This window comes from Procambarus clarkii, chromosome 69, assembly GCF_040958095.1.
Source record: "Procambarus clarkii isolate CNS0578487 chromosome 69, FALCON_Pclarkii_2.0, whole genome shotgun sequence".
Classification (NCBI taxonomy): Eukaryota; Metazoa; Arthropoda; class Malacostraca; order Decapoda; family Cambaridae; genus Procambarus; species Procambarus clarkii.
Genome location: NC_091218.1, coordinates 9,972,153 through 9,989,402, shown reverse-complemented (window position 1 = coordinate 9,989,402; position 17,250 = coordinate 9,972,153). Strand labels below are relative to the sequence as shown.

At 38.7% G+C, this 17,250-nt stretch overlaps 1 protein-coding gene across 1 annotated transcript in view; it reads left to right on the top strand.

Annotated features, from left to right (window-relative positions):
* LOC123772347 (histone-lysine N-methyltransferase EHMT1) overlaps positions 1–17,250 on the top strand; it is a 111,571-nt gene that overhangs the window by 28,001 nt on the left and 66,320 nt on the right. The window contains exon 3 of the mRNA XM_069311337.1: positions 2,069–2,161. Coding sequence (XP_069167438.1) covers positions 2,069–2,161 — 93 coding nt within the window. The remainder of the gene's footprint in view (positions 1–2,068; positions 2,162–17,250) is intronic.

Sequence of the window (17,250 nt, the reverse complement as noted above, 5' to 3'; positions counted from 1 at the left end):
CCGGCGGGGAAGTGGTTCATATAGCCTCGGCTATCACTTCCTTATGTCCGGTCGTGATGGTCAAGCGGATTAAGGCGTCCCTGTACATACCAGTTGTGGGAGTATGGGTTCGAGTCACTTCTGGGGTGTGAGTTTTCAGTTGTATATAGTCCTGGGGACCATTCAGGCTTGTTTGCATTTGTGTTCCTCACGTGTGCCCCAAAGAATGAGGTGATTTGATAAAATGCTATGCCCAAGATTACCATCCGAGTGCCGGCGGGGAAGTGGTTCATATAGCCTCGGCTATCACTTCCTTATGTCCGGTCGTGATGGTCAAGCGGATTAAGGCGTCCCTGTACATACCAGTTGTGGGAGTATGGGTTCGAGTCACTTCTGGGGTGTGAGTTTTCAGTTGTATATAGTCCTGGGGACCATTCAGGCTTGTTTGCATTTGTGTTCCTCACGTGTGCCCCAAAGAATGAGGTGATTTGATAAAATGCTATGCCCAAGATTACCATCCGAGTGCCGGCGGGGAAGTGGTTCATATAGCCTCGGCTATCACTTCCTTATGTCCGGTCGTGATGGTCAAGCGGATTAAGGCGTCCCTGTACATACCAGTTGTGGGAGTATGGGTTCGAGTCACTTCTGGGGTGTGAGTTTTCAGTTGTATATAGTCCTGGGGACCATTCAGGCTTGTTTGCATTTGTGTTCCTCACGTGTGCCCCAAAGAATGAGGTGATTTGATAAAATGCTATGCCCAAGATTACCATCCGAGTGCCGGCGGGGAAGTGGTTCATATAGCCTCGGCTATCACTTCCTTATGTCCGGTCGTGATGGTCAAGCGGATTAAGGCGTCCCTGTACATACCAGTTGTGGGAGTATGGGTTCGAGTCACTTCTGGGGTGTGAGTTTTCAGTTATATATATATTTATATATATATTTATATATATATATATATATAAATATATAGTATATATAGTATTTATATATAGTGTGTATATATATATATATAAATATATAGTATAAATATATAATATATTAATATAGTATATCTTGGTAGCAGTCTTTCTTTTATTCACGTATGTATACACGTATATATACACATATGTATTACGACCATCAGATTCTCCTTTGTTGATCATTCAGTTGGCACAATCACAGGTTGTGAGTTTCTTCAAAATAATTCATGACATTGACAAATTTGTTATTGATTGGCTTTCGAGCCTAAACAAATGTATTTTTTGTTCATGTTTGAGCACAGAATTATTTGAATACAGGATCGCGTGAGCACCAAGTATTGAATAGTTAAGTTTGTTTACCACATTGAAAGCCCAAAAAGTTGTAGTAATAGTAGATTTTATTATAGTAGATTTTCAGGGTGTAACAGTTTTCAGGTGTGATGACGGTATTGTTCCTAGGGACATCTTGTTCCAAATTTTATACATTGCCATTTATTGTGACAGCTTCTTATCCTAGAAGTACTTAGTCTCTTATCAATCCAAATATTTTTGCAGTTAAATCAACTTTCTTGTTAAGAATGTTTAATGACGAACTCCTGTGGGACAGTGTCAAATATTATCTGACACTCCGAAAAGTTATTGTCTCCTGTGATATCACTCAACTCGTCATAAAATTTAACAGGTTTTCAATATTTGACTTACCTTCACCTAACCCATTAATGTTTAGAAAAAAGTTCCATGCTTCTATATTGTCCACGAATCTTCTGATTAGTCTCACATGCCTGGCAAGGATATACCTTATATCACCTCTATGTACCTCAGTGTTCATGCTGTCTACATGTCGTATATTTAAGATTATCACCGATTCATATTCATACTAATAATAAAATTTTTGTGGGATTATTATAAGTTAAAAATATAAGATGTTCATAAGGCACTACTGACACGGCAAGTGAGTTCTCATTTGAATCTGCAGCCTTATACTATATATCGACTAGTATAATGCATCATTTGTTCAGTAGTCTCGACGAATAATTATTTAAAATACATGTGCACAGCTATTTTAAGCATGTGTGTGTTTGCTTCTGTTAAATCAATAATAAACTCATATTAATATCTGTTATATTCAGGAACTGACTTGATTCGTGCATCGCGCGAAGGATGGTTATCGCATGTTAAGTTCCTGCTACAGAACGTTGAAGATGAAGATGATTATTTCAAGAGTGAGTATGTTACCTTGATTATCACACATTATTATAGTATGTTACCTTGATTATCACACATTATTATAGTATGTTACCTTGATTATCACACATTATTATAGTATGTTACCTTGATTATCACACATTATTATAGTATGTTACCTTGATTATCACACATTATTATAGTATGTTATCATAATTATCACATATTACTATAGTATGTTACCATGATTATCATACATTGCTATAGAATGTTACCATGATTATCACACATTATTATAGTATGTTACCATAATCATCACACACTATTTAGTATGTTACCATGATTATCACATATTATTATAGTATGTTACTGTAATAATCACCCAACTGCTACTCTCCTTACTCAATTAACACCCCAGCTTAACACTGCTTGCCAGATCACTGTGACCCTCACTAAACTTTCAGCTAATATTAAACTGAAATATTAGATGGGGGGAAGCAACAAAATGAAGGGTTATTAATTTTAAATAATGAATAAAACTGAAATTTACACTTCCACCTTCCTGATACCTGAATGTGTCCGGATCACTGAATGTGTCCGGATCACTGAATGTGTCCGGATCACTGAATGTGTCCGGATCACTGAATGTGTCCGGATCACTGAATGTGTCCGGATCACTGAATGTGTCCGGATCACTGAATGTGTCCGGATCACTGAATGTGTCCGGATCACTGAATATGTCCGGATCACTGAATGTGTCCGGATCACTGAATGTGTCCGGATCACTGAATGTGTCCGGATCACTGAATGTGTCCGGATCACTGAATGTGTCCGGATCACTGAATGTGTCCGGATCGAAGGGCATAGGAATCTTGGTAATAATGCTTGGGGATTAATTATATGAATCTTTACTTACTGAGGATTCAAGGGGAACTTTAATACCATCAAATGGAGAACACTGGGGAATTTCCAGTACAGCACATAAACAGAACATATAAAAACGACTCAACAATAATAAAACGGGGGAACAGATAACTAAACAACACAAATACATTAAATAGAACTTTATTTAACATATGACACGTTTATTTATATCAAACGAAAAATATATCCTACTCTAAATATATCCCTAAGAGGCAATATAACCGGAGTGCAATTACTTTGATGTCTCAAAACTCAGACACACATTACCTTACTCCAGCAAGAACCAGCCACAGATGTTGACTGGCTTCCTTCAGATCCCCTGGACCCGTTCCCAAGTCAAGACCAAGAAACACTGACTAATATTTTCTTAGACAACCCCAGGAAGGCCGACCGTTTTCCTGACAAGCTTGGCTCTGTGCTAATTGCGCCAATCAATTCAAACCAAAGCTGGATGTCCTGGACATTTGGCCAATGGATGTCTAGTATTACCCTGGGGGACTCCGCCTCTTGAGTCTTAGGAGAACCAGTGCCATGAACCTAACCCCGCTTCCCAGGCCTCCCTGGCTTTCAACCAATCAAGCTCCAGGCTAGGCTATAGGCGTGTTCTTAAGGGTCTGTTTCTCATGACAGAATTCTCAATCGTTCCCACGCTCACATCCAGGAAACCCGGGACAGGAAGTATGGATAAGGCACCCGGCTGAGTTCTATTGGGCCCTCAATTTGTCAATGGCTATAGAGAAGAGGCCGGGGAGAGAGGGGGACGGTAGGAGAGGAGGATTGGGAGGAGGATTTGGGAATGGGATTGGGGCAGAAGGGGACAAGTGACCTGCGAAGGTCTCACTTGATTAAGGGAAACTTGACTCGAGTTTTATGACCGGTGATCCCGGCTCGACAACAGGGGAGGGGGAAAGGGGAAGGAGGGCTGAGGCACGGGGGAGGGGGAGGGGGAGGGGGAGGGGAGGGGGAGGGGAGGGGGAGGGGGAGGGGAGGGGGAGGGGGAGGGGGAGGGGGAGGGGGAGAATGACCAAGGAAGGAGATAGCAAACGAGGAGAAGGAGAAGGGGAAAGGGGAAGGGGGAAGGGGGAAGGGGAAGGAGGGCTGAGGCAGGGGTGGGAGGTGGATAATGACCAAGGAAGGAGGCGGCGAACGAAGGGAAGGGGAAGGGGAAGGAGAAGGGGAAGGAGAAGGGGAAGGGGGAGGGGAAGGAGAAGGGGGAAGGAGAAGGGGAAGGGGAAGGGGAAGGAGAAGGGGAAAGTGGAGAAGCTATGGTCTGTGCAAAAGATCATTACATAACCATGATTATCACACATTAAATATGTTACCATGATTATCACACATTATTTTAGTATGTTACTATGATTAGTATAGAATGTTACAATGATTAGCACACATTATTATAGTGTGTTTCCATGATTAGCACACACAATTATTGTATGTTACCCATGATTATCACTCATTATTATAGTATGAGTAATACCATAATTATCACATACTATTATAGTGAGTATATTACCATGATTATCACAAATTAATATAGTGTTTATATTACTATCATTATCACACATTATTATAGTGTGCATATTACCACGATTATCACACATTATAGTATGTATGTTGGCATAATTATCACACATTATAGTATGTATGTTGGCATAATTATCACACATTATCCTTGTATGTTGCCATGATTATCACACATTATTATAGTGTGTATGTTACCATAACTATCACATTATTATAGTAGGTATTGTAAGGTCGAGCAGGAATCACCCTCGACTATCCCGGACAAATCCCACTAAACGTTCTGATATAATATGGTGCTGAGGTCAACTGTCCGGAACTGATGAGGTTTGTCGCACTCTCTTACATTAAAATAAAGGGGAATCACTAGTTAACTTCTGGGTTCTTGAGGTTAGCTTGAGATGATTTCGGGGCTTTTTAGTGTCCCCGCGGCCCGGTCCTCGACCAGGCCTCCACCCCCAGGAAGCAGCCCGTGACAGCTGACTAACACCCAGGTACCTATTTTACTGCTAGGTAACAGGGGCATAGGGTGAAAGAAACTCTGCCCATTGTTTCTCGCCGGCGCCTGGGATCGAACCCAGGACCACAGGATCACAAATCCAGCGTGCTGTCCGCTCGGCCGACCGGCTCCCTGGGAGGGAAAGGCAGCTACTTTTTCCTAAGTCAACGTCGGGAAAACATCGAACCAAGGCATGGGAGAATCGCACTGACCACCTGTTGCCGCTCCTGTCGCCTCTGCCGCCCCTCCAATATAATCAGCTGCTCCTTGAGCCCACATCAACCCTGAAATGATGTAGTCTGTAGCATCCCCAGTCAGGGGATGCTACAGCTGGGTGGAGCGACGTCATCGACACGGGCCATGCAACAATTATGTAACCACAAGGAGCAACTTAAACGAGCTGCCGCTTCTTGTTCCGACTTCAAGCGCTTTGCTGATAACCCAAGGTTCAAGTTATTAACCCAAATACATGAAGAGCAAATGTCAATAATCCAAGAGCAGTCGGCCATAATAATGAACCTTCAAGGTGAAGCTATAGCCATGCTGAAGAATAATCAAGATCTGTCTACCAGAGTTAACCTCCTCGAACAAGAATTAAGTTCTCTTAAGACCTGGTACACAAGAATTAAGTTCTCTTAAGACCTGGTACACAAGAATTAAGTTCTCTTAAGACCTGGTACACAAGAATTAAGTTCTCTTAAGACCTGGTACACAAGAATTAAGTTCTCTTAAGACCTGGTACACAAGAATTAAGTTCTCTTAAGACCTGGTACACAAGAATTAAGTTCTCTTAAGACCTGGTACACAAGAATTAAGTTCTCTAAAGACCTGGTACACAAGAATTAAGTTCTCTTACGACCTGGTACACAAGAATTAAGTTCTCTTAAGACCTGGTACACAAGAATTAAGTTCTCTAAAGACCTGGTACAAATTGGTACAAATAACAGCAAAGTTCGTGTTAAATTAGATAGCTGCTCCCGCAAATCAGACCTTATCAGAGTCGCAGTCTCTAGGAAACCCACTGTGTATGTGAATGAATATCTGACCAGATCTAGGCAAAAACTCTTATTTAAACTGCGCGGAATCTGCAAAAATTCCCCTACAATTAAACATTGTTTTGTGCGAGATGGTAAAATTATAGCTAGGAAGACTGACACTGGAAAAACCTATGTAATAACCAATTGAGGCACACCTCAATTCTTTCCTGGATGACTGTGGGATAACAGCTGAACAACCAGAATATCAATTATAGTCTCATCTAACTACCAAAGTGTACTATAGCTCTGCCTTTCCTTTCAATTTTTTTTTATTTTGTACTAGCTGTACCCGGCCACGCATTGCTGGGGCTCAGCAACTCATGTGCGTTGCTGAGCCATAGCAAGCTTCCTCTGTCTCCCAGTTCTCCCCACCATTCCCCCCTTCCCTGTCTCCCTTGTCCTCCCAACCATTCCTGACTCTCTGTCCCCTCGTCGTCTCAACCATTCCTGACTCTCTGTCCCCTCGTCCTCCCAACCATTTCTGACTCTCCCGTCCCCTCGTCTTCCCCACCATTTTCTCCCTTCCCGATCCCTTTGTCCTCCCGACCCTCCCCCACTCCACCGTCCCATTGTCCTCTTAACCCTTCCCAACTCCACCGTCCCCTCGTCTGCCCCACCATCTCCCACGCCCCGGTCCCCTCGTCCTCCGTACCATTCCCCCCCTCCCCTGTCCCCTCGTCTGCCCCACCATCCCCCACTTCCTCTGTACCCTTGTCCTACCCACCATTCTCCATTCCCCTTTCCCTTCATCCCTATTATCTTCCAATTTTCCCGTCCCCTCGTCTCCACTCCCAAATTATTCCCCCACTCCCTCGTCCAATGCTTTCCCAAATAATCTGATGTTCCCATTAGAAAATTGGGGACATAAAATGATATGATGTTCACAACACTGAAATAGAAGACAAACAGGGACAAAAACGAATTGAAAAACAAGGAAAAAATATAATAATAAATTATACTCACGAAATGAATGGTATGGTAAACAATACAGCTCAATTCCAACGTAATGTCACATAAAATAATTGTATAAATTGAAAATAAATCGAAATTTATGAAAATTCTATTTATAAATGTAATCGGAAAGGTTGAAATAGAATCGTAACATATTTAGTATAGTACGTGTTGCTCTTTTGTGCAACAGATAGCGCTGTTTAAAAAGAAAGCAAGGTTTTACCTGTCACAGGTGTGGCATCAATATGTATGCTCCCGAAATGAATGGGATGGTAAACAACACAGTTCAATTCCAACGCAATTTTACACAAAATAATTAAATCAAAATTAAAATAAATCAAAATCTATGAAAATTCAATTATAAATAAAATTGGAAACATTGAAATAGAATCGTAACATATCTAGTATTTCGTGAGTTGCTCTTACATGCAACAGATGGTGCTGTTTACTAAAAAAATAATGTTTTTATCTGTCACAGGTGTGGCATCTATACTTATACTTATGAAGTGAACGATATGGTAAATAACACAGCACAATTCCAATGCTAGTTCACACAAAATAAGTAAATAAAAATGAAAATTAATCGAAATCTATGAAAATTCCATTTATCAATGCAATCGGAAACATTGAAATGGAATTGTAACGTATTTAGAAGAAATTGTGTTGCTATTACGTGCAACAGATGGCGCTATTTTTCAAAAAAGAGTAGTTTTACCTGTCACAGGTGTGGCATCTATATAGAAGGTATATAAAAACACGCGCCAATTCGAATGCAATGCTGTGTAAAAATTTCAAAGCAATCGTTGAAGAGGTTTCAATGATTTCCCCTCACATGAAAAACACATGAAAAACTCAGTTTTCCAAAACAACCATGTTTTTTCCCGTCACAGGTGTATATGTATATATCACATGTATATAGTATGTATATAAAAACCTGCTCAGATGCAAATGGAACGTTGTGTGCAAATTTGAAACCAATCGGTGAAGAACTTTCAAAGATTATCGATTTTGAACAAACGAATATTTACATTTTTATTTATATAGAATATTTTTCTTGTTTTTTTTACTCTAATTTTATTTTACTTTATTTTATTTTTATTTTACTTTTTTATGATTATTAATTGATTTATTATTTTTATTATACATTAATCTTGTTAGTCTTTACTAATTTTTTGAGTTTTTTTTTTTACCTAACTTCTGTAATCCTTCCTGGCTAAGGTCATCTTTATTTTACTTCTAATTGTTTCTATTGTATGTGTATTTGCATTTATTGTTGTGTTTGCTATAATTACTTTATATTTACAGCAGATTTAGTTTTTAACTGTTTGTGTAATTGTTTGTCTTATTGTATCGTGACCCTTTTGTTGACCCTTTTTGTTGACCCTTTTTGTTGACCCTTTTTGTTGACCCTTTTGTTGACCCTTTAGTTGACCCTTTTGTTGACCCTTTTTGTTGACCCTTTTTGTTGACCCTTTTTGTTGACCCTTTTGTTGACCCTTTTGTTGACCCTTTTGTTGACCCTTTTGTAGACCCTTTTGTTGACCCTTTTGTTGACCCTTTTTGTTGACCCTTTTGTTGACCCTTTTGTTGACCCTTTTGTTGACCCTTTTTGTTGACCCTTTTTGTTGACCCTTTTTGTTGACCCTTTTGTTGACCCTTTTGTTGACCCTTTTGTTGACCCTTTTGTTGACCCTTTTGTTGACCCTTTTGTTGACCCTTTTGTTGACCCTTTTTGTTGACCCTTTTGTTGACCCTTTTTCTTCTACTTGCTCACTCATAGTGATCCAGATCTAAATCTTCTGTCTCATATCTTCACTAATGAGCACATCGATCATCATTATTGCAGGTATTACACAGCAAATCTTGCAAAAAACAAACTTCAAAATAACACCTGCTTATCAGTTTACTACCAAAATGTTAGATCACTTGGTAAACATTTTGATGATATAAATGCACTATTCACAGAACTAGATACTATATAATCGTTTTATTTTAACAGAAGCCTGGTTAAGTAAAGACTATACCCAACTCTACAACTTAGCTGGTTATAAAGCCATTCACAACTGCAGGCCTAATAAAAAGGAGGTGGCACTGCTATATATTTCCAAGATACCTTCATCTGCAACAGTGTCATTAGTGATAGAGACGTCTATTGTGAATATACCTTTGCCTAGTTCTCAAGTAAATCCCTTAAATCCTCCTTGATTATTGGTGCCATCTATAGATTTCCCAATACTAACATAGCTTTATTCTCAGATAACCTAAGGAATCTTATTATAAACAACAATCTCAACAATAACCACATCATTCTAGGAGGAGACTTCAATATTGACCTGGGTCAACAAAGTAGCCCTCAAGTTGACTATTTCCGTAACAGCATGAACTCCTGTATGCTAATCCCTACAATCACCAAGCCCACCCGAGTCACTCATACATCTGCCACTACCTTGGATCACTTATGGACTAATATAACAGCTCCCCTTACATCTGGGGTAATCAATGACAGAACAACTGACCACTATCCTACCTTCCTCATAGCAAACATGGACATAACACCTACAGAAAGCAAGAAAGTTACATTCAGGCTACACAATGAAGCAGCAATAGGTAACCTCACAAATGCACTTCACAATATTAACTGGGAATCTGAATTCAATAATACACAGGATATAAATTCATTAGCTAACCTCTTCCTCTCCAAAACTCTAAGCCTCTACAACACTCACTGTGCTCTCCTTACCAAGCAAGTAACTGACAAAAGCTTAAACAATCCGTGGCTCACAAGTGGCATAGTAAAATAAATTAACAAGAAACATGAATATGAAAAGAAACTTAGGATTGGCCTAATTACATAGGAAGTAGTTAAAAGGTACCCTGTCATTGCTTACCATTATCATAAGAAAATTTAAACTCTCCTATTATGATTCAAAGAAGCAAAAGGCAACGTGAAAAGCACATGGAAAGCCATCTCTTATATCTTAAGAACTAAACAGCACTCATATAACCAGATAAAACTTTCAAAGGATGGCTATACACCTGCAACTGATTTAGAAATTGCAAATGAATTTAATAGCTACTTTTCATCGGTTGTTGCTAACCTTACCAGTAAAATTCCACAGACTCATACACACATTAATTAACACATATCTCTCAGGCAGTTATCTAAACTCTCTTCTCCTTTCACCAGTCAGCCCAACAGATGTTGGGTCCATCATACACTCACTAAAAACCAAAGCTGGGAAAATCAGTGAAATTCCATCCATTGTGTACAAGAGTGAATCTCATGCCCTTGCGCCACCCATAGCTCTGCTGTTCAACAAATCTTTAGTGTCAAACCTAGCTTTCCTGATATCCTTAAAAAAAACATGAGTAACGCCAGTTCATAAAGAAGGCAATCCGGCAGACATAAACAATTATAGACCCATATCAAACCTACACATACTATCAAAAAATATTTGAAAAAATTATCTACAAACAGCTTTACTCTTATCTCGCAACATTTGACATACTCAGCCCCTGTCAGTTTGGCTTCCGCTCCCGAAAGAGTATCAACGATGAAATTATTAGTCTCCTTGATATAATATACTCAGCCCTTGACAAAAATGAGTTTTCGATTGGACTCTTCATTGACCTGAAATAGGGTTTTATTACTGTTAATCACAACTACTTCTTGCTTAATCTCCATTATTATGGAATCCGAGGCCTTGCCCTGAACTATACCCGATTCTATCTTAGTGATAGACACCAGTATTTAGCCTTCAATGATATAACCTCTCCCACTTTTCCAATAACCGTTGGAGTGCCACAGGGCAGTATCTTGGGACCTCTCCTATTTCTTATATACATCAATGATCTGCCTAATATCTCTAACATTCTTAAGCCTATAATGTTTGCTAATGATACTACGCTCATTTACTCAGACACCAACCCACACACATTAAATAATGTTGTGAATAATGAATTAAAAAAAAAGTCCACTTATGATGTCAACCAACAAACTAACACTAAACATAGAAAATACCTACTACATCTTATTTGGAAGCAAATCAACAAATGCAATTGAGCTTCAGATAGACAATGTTAACGTCAGTAATAAAAATGATGGAAAGTTTCTTGGCATATTCCTAGACAATAGACTCAACTTCAACACCTACATACAGCACATATCTAAGAAAGTCTCTAAAACAGTTAGTATACTCTCCAAAATCAGATATTATGTACCTAACTCTGCTCTCCTCTCACTATATTATGCATTAATCTATCCCTATCTTAATTATGGTATCTCTGCATGGGGGTTCAACCAATGCAAACCACCTCAAGTCCATCATCATCCAACAAAAATCAGCTATTAGAATAATAGCAAACTCTGCTTTCAGACAACACTCAGCCCCCTTGTTTAACTCCCTAAACATGCTAAACATAAACTCACTCCACAAATTCTCTTGTGTCAATTACATTTACAAAACCCTGTTCCTAAATACAAACCCTCCTCTGAAACTCTCCCTGGACAGATGTAATAGGACCCATTATCACCACACCAGAAATAAATATCTCTTTGATATCCCCAGAGTTAAACTTAATTTGTGTAAACACTCTATGCAAATAAAGGGACCTAGTCTATGGAACTCACTCCCTAGTGAATTGAAAAGCTGTCCAACTTTTGCCTCATTCAAAAACAAAAACAAAAAGTACCTTATTTCATCTTCATAGTGTCCTACCTTGTGCTTTAAAATTGCACTGTATCTAGTGCTATCCAATCCCCCAATCTTTGTGTACCTAATCCAAGCAACTTTACCATTGCGTTCATTGCTATTTTTCTTATATATGCAATCAATATGCTGTATTGTGCCCATTAATCTTTGTTAAATTACCAATCAAGCTGTCAATGCAATTAATCAGAGCTACCGATGTGCTTTAAGATACCTACTAATCTCTTTCATCTCATTTTTTCTTGCAATGTACCTGTTATCACTTTATAAATTTAGTTAGAATTCCCCTACCTAAAATTATATGTTAGATTAAGGTGTAAGCTAGCTCAGAGATGCACTCTCTGACAAATAGCGAGGATGTTATTATGATTATGATACATTAAACAAGTGAGTATTTTAACATGCTCATGGCACATTAGTATAGTATATTACTATGATCATCACACATTATTATAATGAAGATTTTACCTTGATCATCACACATTATTATAATGAAGATTTTACTACGATCATCACACATTATTATAGTAAGTAAGGTACCAAATCATTAAGTATTATTATAGTGAGATTGTTACCATATTCATCACACTTTATCACATTATTTTACTACAATCATCAAACAGTGTAACAGTGAGTATATTACTTTGATTATCAAAAATGATTGTATTGAGTGCATTACCTTGATTATCACACAATATTTATGACTCTTTATTGCCATGATTATCACAATGATAATTACTATTATTATTATTGTTATTTATTTTTATAATGAGTATGTTACTTTGATGAATACATAAGAGTATTGGGTATTCATGTGATGAATACTGCAAGAGTAAGTATATTATCTTTATCATCACACATTGTTATAGGGAGTATGTTACCGAAAGAATGTAACCATGATCATCATATAATATATTTGTGAGAATGTTACCTTGATCAGAGAGATACATAATAATTTACACATGGAAAATATTAGGGGGGCTGGTCCCAAACCTGCACACACTGATATACCACATGAGACCAGAAGACATGGTAGGATGTGCAGAATACCCCAGTTGAAAAGCAGAGGTGCAATAGGTACTCTGAGAGAGAACTCTATCAACATCAGAGGCCCGAGACTGTTCAACACGCTTCCACTACACATAAAGGATATAAGTGGCCGACCCCTCTCAGTGTTCAAGAGAGAAATGATAAGCACCTCCATAGGATACCTGATCAACCAGGCTGTGACTCATACGTCAGGCTGCGAGCAGCTGCATCCAACAGCCTGGTTGACCAGTTCAGCAACGAGTAGGTCTGGTCGAGGACCGTGCCGAGGGGACGCTAAGCCCCGAAACCATCTCAAGGTAACCTCAAGTAACACTCACTTTCGAAAGCACAACGGGCTCACCATAGCCCGTGCTACTTGGAACTCTGTTCCAGGTAGCGAATCTTTAACAACAACAACAACAACTCACTTTCGTATGGTGCATACGTGACCATTATTATCATACATTACAATTATGAATATGATCACAACACATTATATAAGTATGTTACCATGATCATCACACATATAAGAGCGAGTATGTTACCATGATCATCACACATATAAGAGCGAGTATCTTACCATGATCATCACACATATAAGAGCGAGTATGTTACCATGAGCAATAAACAATATAAGAACATGTTACCCTTATCATCACACTTCACATGAATGTATTACCCGGATTATTATATGTTAACATAATCTTCACATTGTATTATTGTATGCTGCCATGATTACCACAGGAGATTATTGAAGTATGTCTTCGTGATCGTCAAACATTCTTATAGTCAGTTTGTTACCTATTATCATTAATTACTATAGTGTGGAAAATTTACCAGTGGGACTAATTATTTATTATTTATATATTTATTTATTTATTAAATAAATGACATTGGGTTTTAATATTAAATTATTTATTTTGCGATTGGACTGCATAGAAGAATTTTATCCCACTAATAAACTCCTTACACACTCTGTTTTTTTCTAATTTATTCTACTAAATTGAAGCTAATCAATTGGTAGAAATTCATACTAATGATTAAATTACAGATTAAATACTAGGTAATTATATGAATATAGACAAGCTTAACTATATTTGTTGAATACATCCTGGTTAACAAGCAATGAACATGACTGGATGCAAAGCATCCTCCGAATAGACAGTACGTTTTAATACTAAATGTAATAAGTACATTTCCTGACTGTCCTGCATAGTGCATAATTGCACTTATTGTGCTGTTACATTTATCTCCCCATGTATTCTCCTCATTTTCTGTTAAGACACTTAAAATTTTAGGAAGGCGTTTTCATGTTCAATTTTATATACAGTGGGGTCTTGATTTATGATGGTAATCCGTTCCCAGAGACGTATCGTAAGTCGAAATATTGTAAATCGAAACGATTTTCCCATAAGAAATAAAGGAAATTGAATTAATCTGTTCCACCCTCAAAAATATTAACTTAAAAATACATTTTATACTGAATACAATTTTTTTCTCTAACTACAATACAGTACATATGTTTATCTTACCTTTATGGAGGACTCTTGATGGTGTATGGAAGATAGTGAGGAGGGGGGTGGAGGAGAGGTGTTACTGTTTGGAAGGGGAGTCCCCTTCCATTATAACATCAGGCAGTGAGGACTTCTCTGGGGTACACACTCTGGCACGTTTTGCCGGCATACCACTAGGATATGTTTCTGGCTCACTGCTTGATTTTCTCCCTAGAAATCGTTCCATGGAAGAGTGTTTTTCCCTTCGTTCCAACACTTGTCTGTAGTGAGATATCACATTGTCATTAAAAAGATCAATGAAACGGCCTGTTACAGCTTTATCTGGGCGATTCTTTTCAGCAAAACTTTGCAGTTCTTCCCATACTGCACACATTTTCTTAATTAATGAGGAAGAGACATTCTCTAATGCCTCCGGTTCCTCCTCCTCTGAAGATTTGTTGTTTTGCCTAGCTAGTTCAACAACGCGAGTACCATTTTCATGTTTACGTATGATCTCTTGTTTTTCCTCTATGGTCATTCTTACATGTGTTATCATATCTTGAACCTTACCACTGACTTTCTTGGGACCAATGGCATGATATATAATAATCAGTTTATGTTAAAAAAACATAACATCATCACGAAAATGGAATTTCTTATAAGTGTGACCGTCACTAAGCGGCCGGCTCTATTAAACTGAGGCAGGTCGGTCCGCGTGACCGGGAACCATGCGCTCATTGACCTGAAAGTGTACCAACAAATATCGTTAGTCGACAACACTATCGTAAGTCGAGGTGCATTTTTCGATCAAATTTATTTTGTAATTCGAAATTATTGTAAATTGGGGCAGTCGTAAGTTGAGGTGTCACTGTACACAAGTTTTAAATATAAAGAATTTTTTTTTCACTTTTATTAAATAATAGACATTTTATACAAGATTTGAAAATATCCTGAGTTACTTTATAATTTATTGAAAGACTTTAGTTTTGTTTTATTTGTTTTATAAAGCTGTAATATCAATATAGCTATAGGTTAAGTATTAATTGTAATTAAGAAGCAATAAAATGCTTGTCCTCATACACTAAGAAGGTGTTTATGAAGGAGAAATATGGGTCGGAGTTTACTGCTTAGGACTAGCTGAACACTTCATTACTTTTCGTCAGAGTTATTGAAATATTGGTTACATTAATTTTGTACTTCTGTACGACAGTTTGTACAGGACGGCTGTCCCTACTGGAGTTTCAGGTGTTGGAGGCCTTTGGGAGACGTCATTTCCCGCTAACTCTAATGGTACTAGTTTTTCCTGGTGTCTTGAGACTGGTGCTGCCTTTACATCTCACATTTACTATCCTCAAAACACCTCTGGATGTCTGAATGGACAGAAACAATACGGCCTAGAGGCCACTCTTAGCGTGGACCTTCACTGTCCACCAGAACAATATCACCATGAATACGGCCAAGAGGCCACTCTTAGCGTGGACCTTCACTGTCCACCAGAACAATATCACCATGAATACGGCCTAGAGGCCACTCTTAGCGTGGACCTTCACTGTCCACCAGAACAATATCACCATGAATACGGCCTAGAGGCCACTCTTAGCGTGGACCTTCACTGTCCACCAGAACAATATCACCATGAATACGGCCAAGAGGCCACTCTTAGCGTGGACCTTCACTGTCCACCAGAACAATATCACCATGAATACGGCCAAGAGGCCACTCTTAGCGTGGACCTTCACTGTCCACCAGAACAATATCACCATGAATACGGCCTAGAGGCCACTCTTAGCGTGGACCTTCACTGTCCACCAGAACAATATCACCATGAATACGGCCAAGAGGCCACTCTTAGCGTGGACCTTCACTGTCCACCAGAACAATATCACCATGAATACGGCCTAGAGGCCACTCTTAGCGTGGACCTTCACTGTCCACCAGAACAATATCACCATGAATACGGCCTAGAGGCCACTCTTAGCGTGGACCTTCACTGTCCACCAGAACAATATCACCATGAATACGGCCTAGAGGCCACTCTTAGCGTGGACCTTCACTGTCCACCAGAACAATATCACCATGAATTAATTAAATTCTGTTGTAGAGGTTGTTGCCCCATAGTGATCAACCCGTTCTCGCAAATTTAATAAGTCAATATTGACTTATTAAATATGTGCATAGGTGACATACTTAACATAATAGATACCCTTAAAAAGATTCATAGAAAACACCAACCTTACCTAACCTACTTAGTATGTTAACATAAGCATCTTATTGCTTCGTAATTACAATTATTACCTAACCTATAATAGGTACAGGTTAAGTAATAATTGTAATTACGAAGCAATAAGATGCTTATCTTAAGATACTAACAAGGTTAGGTAAGGTCGGTGTTTTCTATGAATTTTTTTAAGGGTATCTATTATGTTTAGTATATCACCTATGCACGTAGTTAATAAGTCAATATTGACTTTACGAATTTGCGAGAACGGGTTGTAGTGATACATATGCAGAGCAGTTAAATTTTCTTGAGTCCAAAGTTCGTTCCACCGACTAATTACTCTGAAAAGGGGGTTTATAACTCTGAACCAAGCTGCTCTCTCCAACAATTGAAGGATCTCCTGGTCCCTCATCAGTGAGGAACACAATAGGGGTGAGAGGTTCTCCATACATCAGATGACATGGACTTTTTGTTCATGTTGTGAGTTATCATCAGAGATGTAAGTCAGTGGTCTGTTATTAACTCGAGACTCAATTTCCATGAATATGGTTGGAGCTTCTGGAGATCGATCTTTTGGCAGTGTCGGGTTTTCCTTAGACAGCATTTTACTGTCCCCACCATTCGCTCATTGAAGCCTCCATGTCACGGTGATCTTGATGTTATGAATTTCCAGTAACACTACTATTGGTTCAGTGAAGTATGAATACCTGGGTGATCCCATACCTCCCTCTGGCATGCTTCCCCCT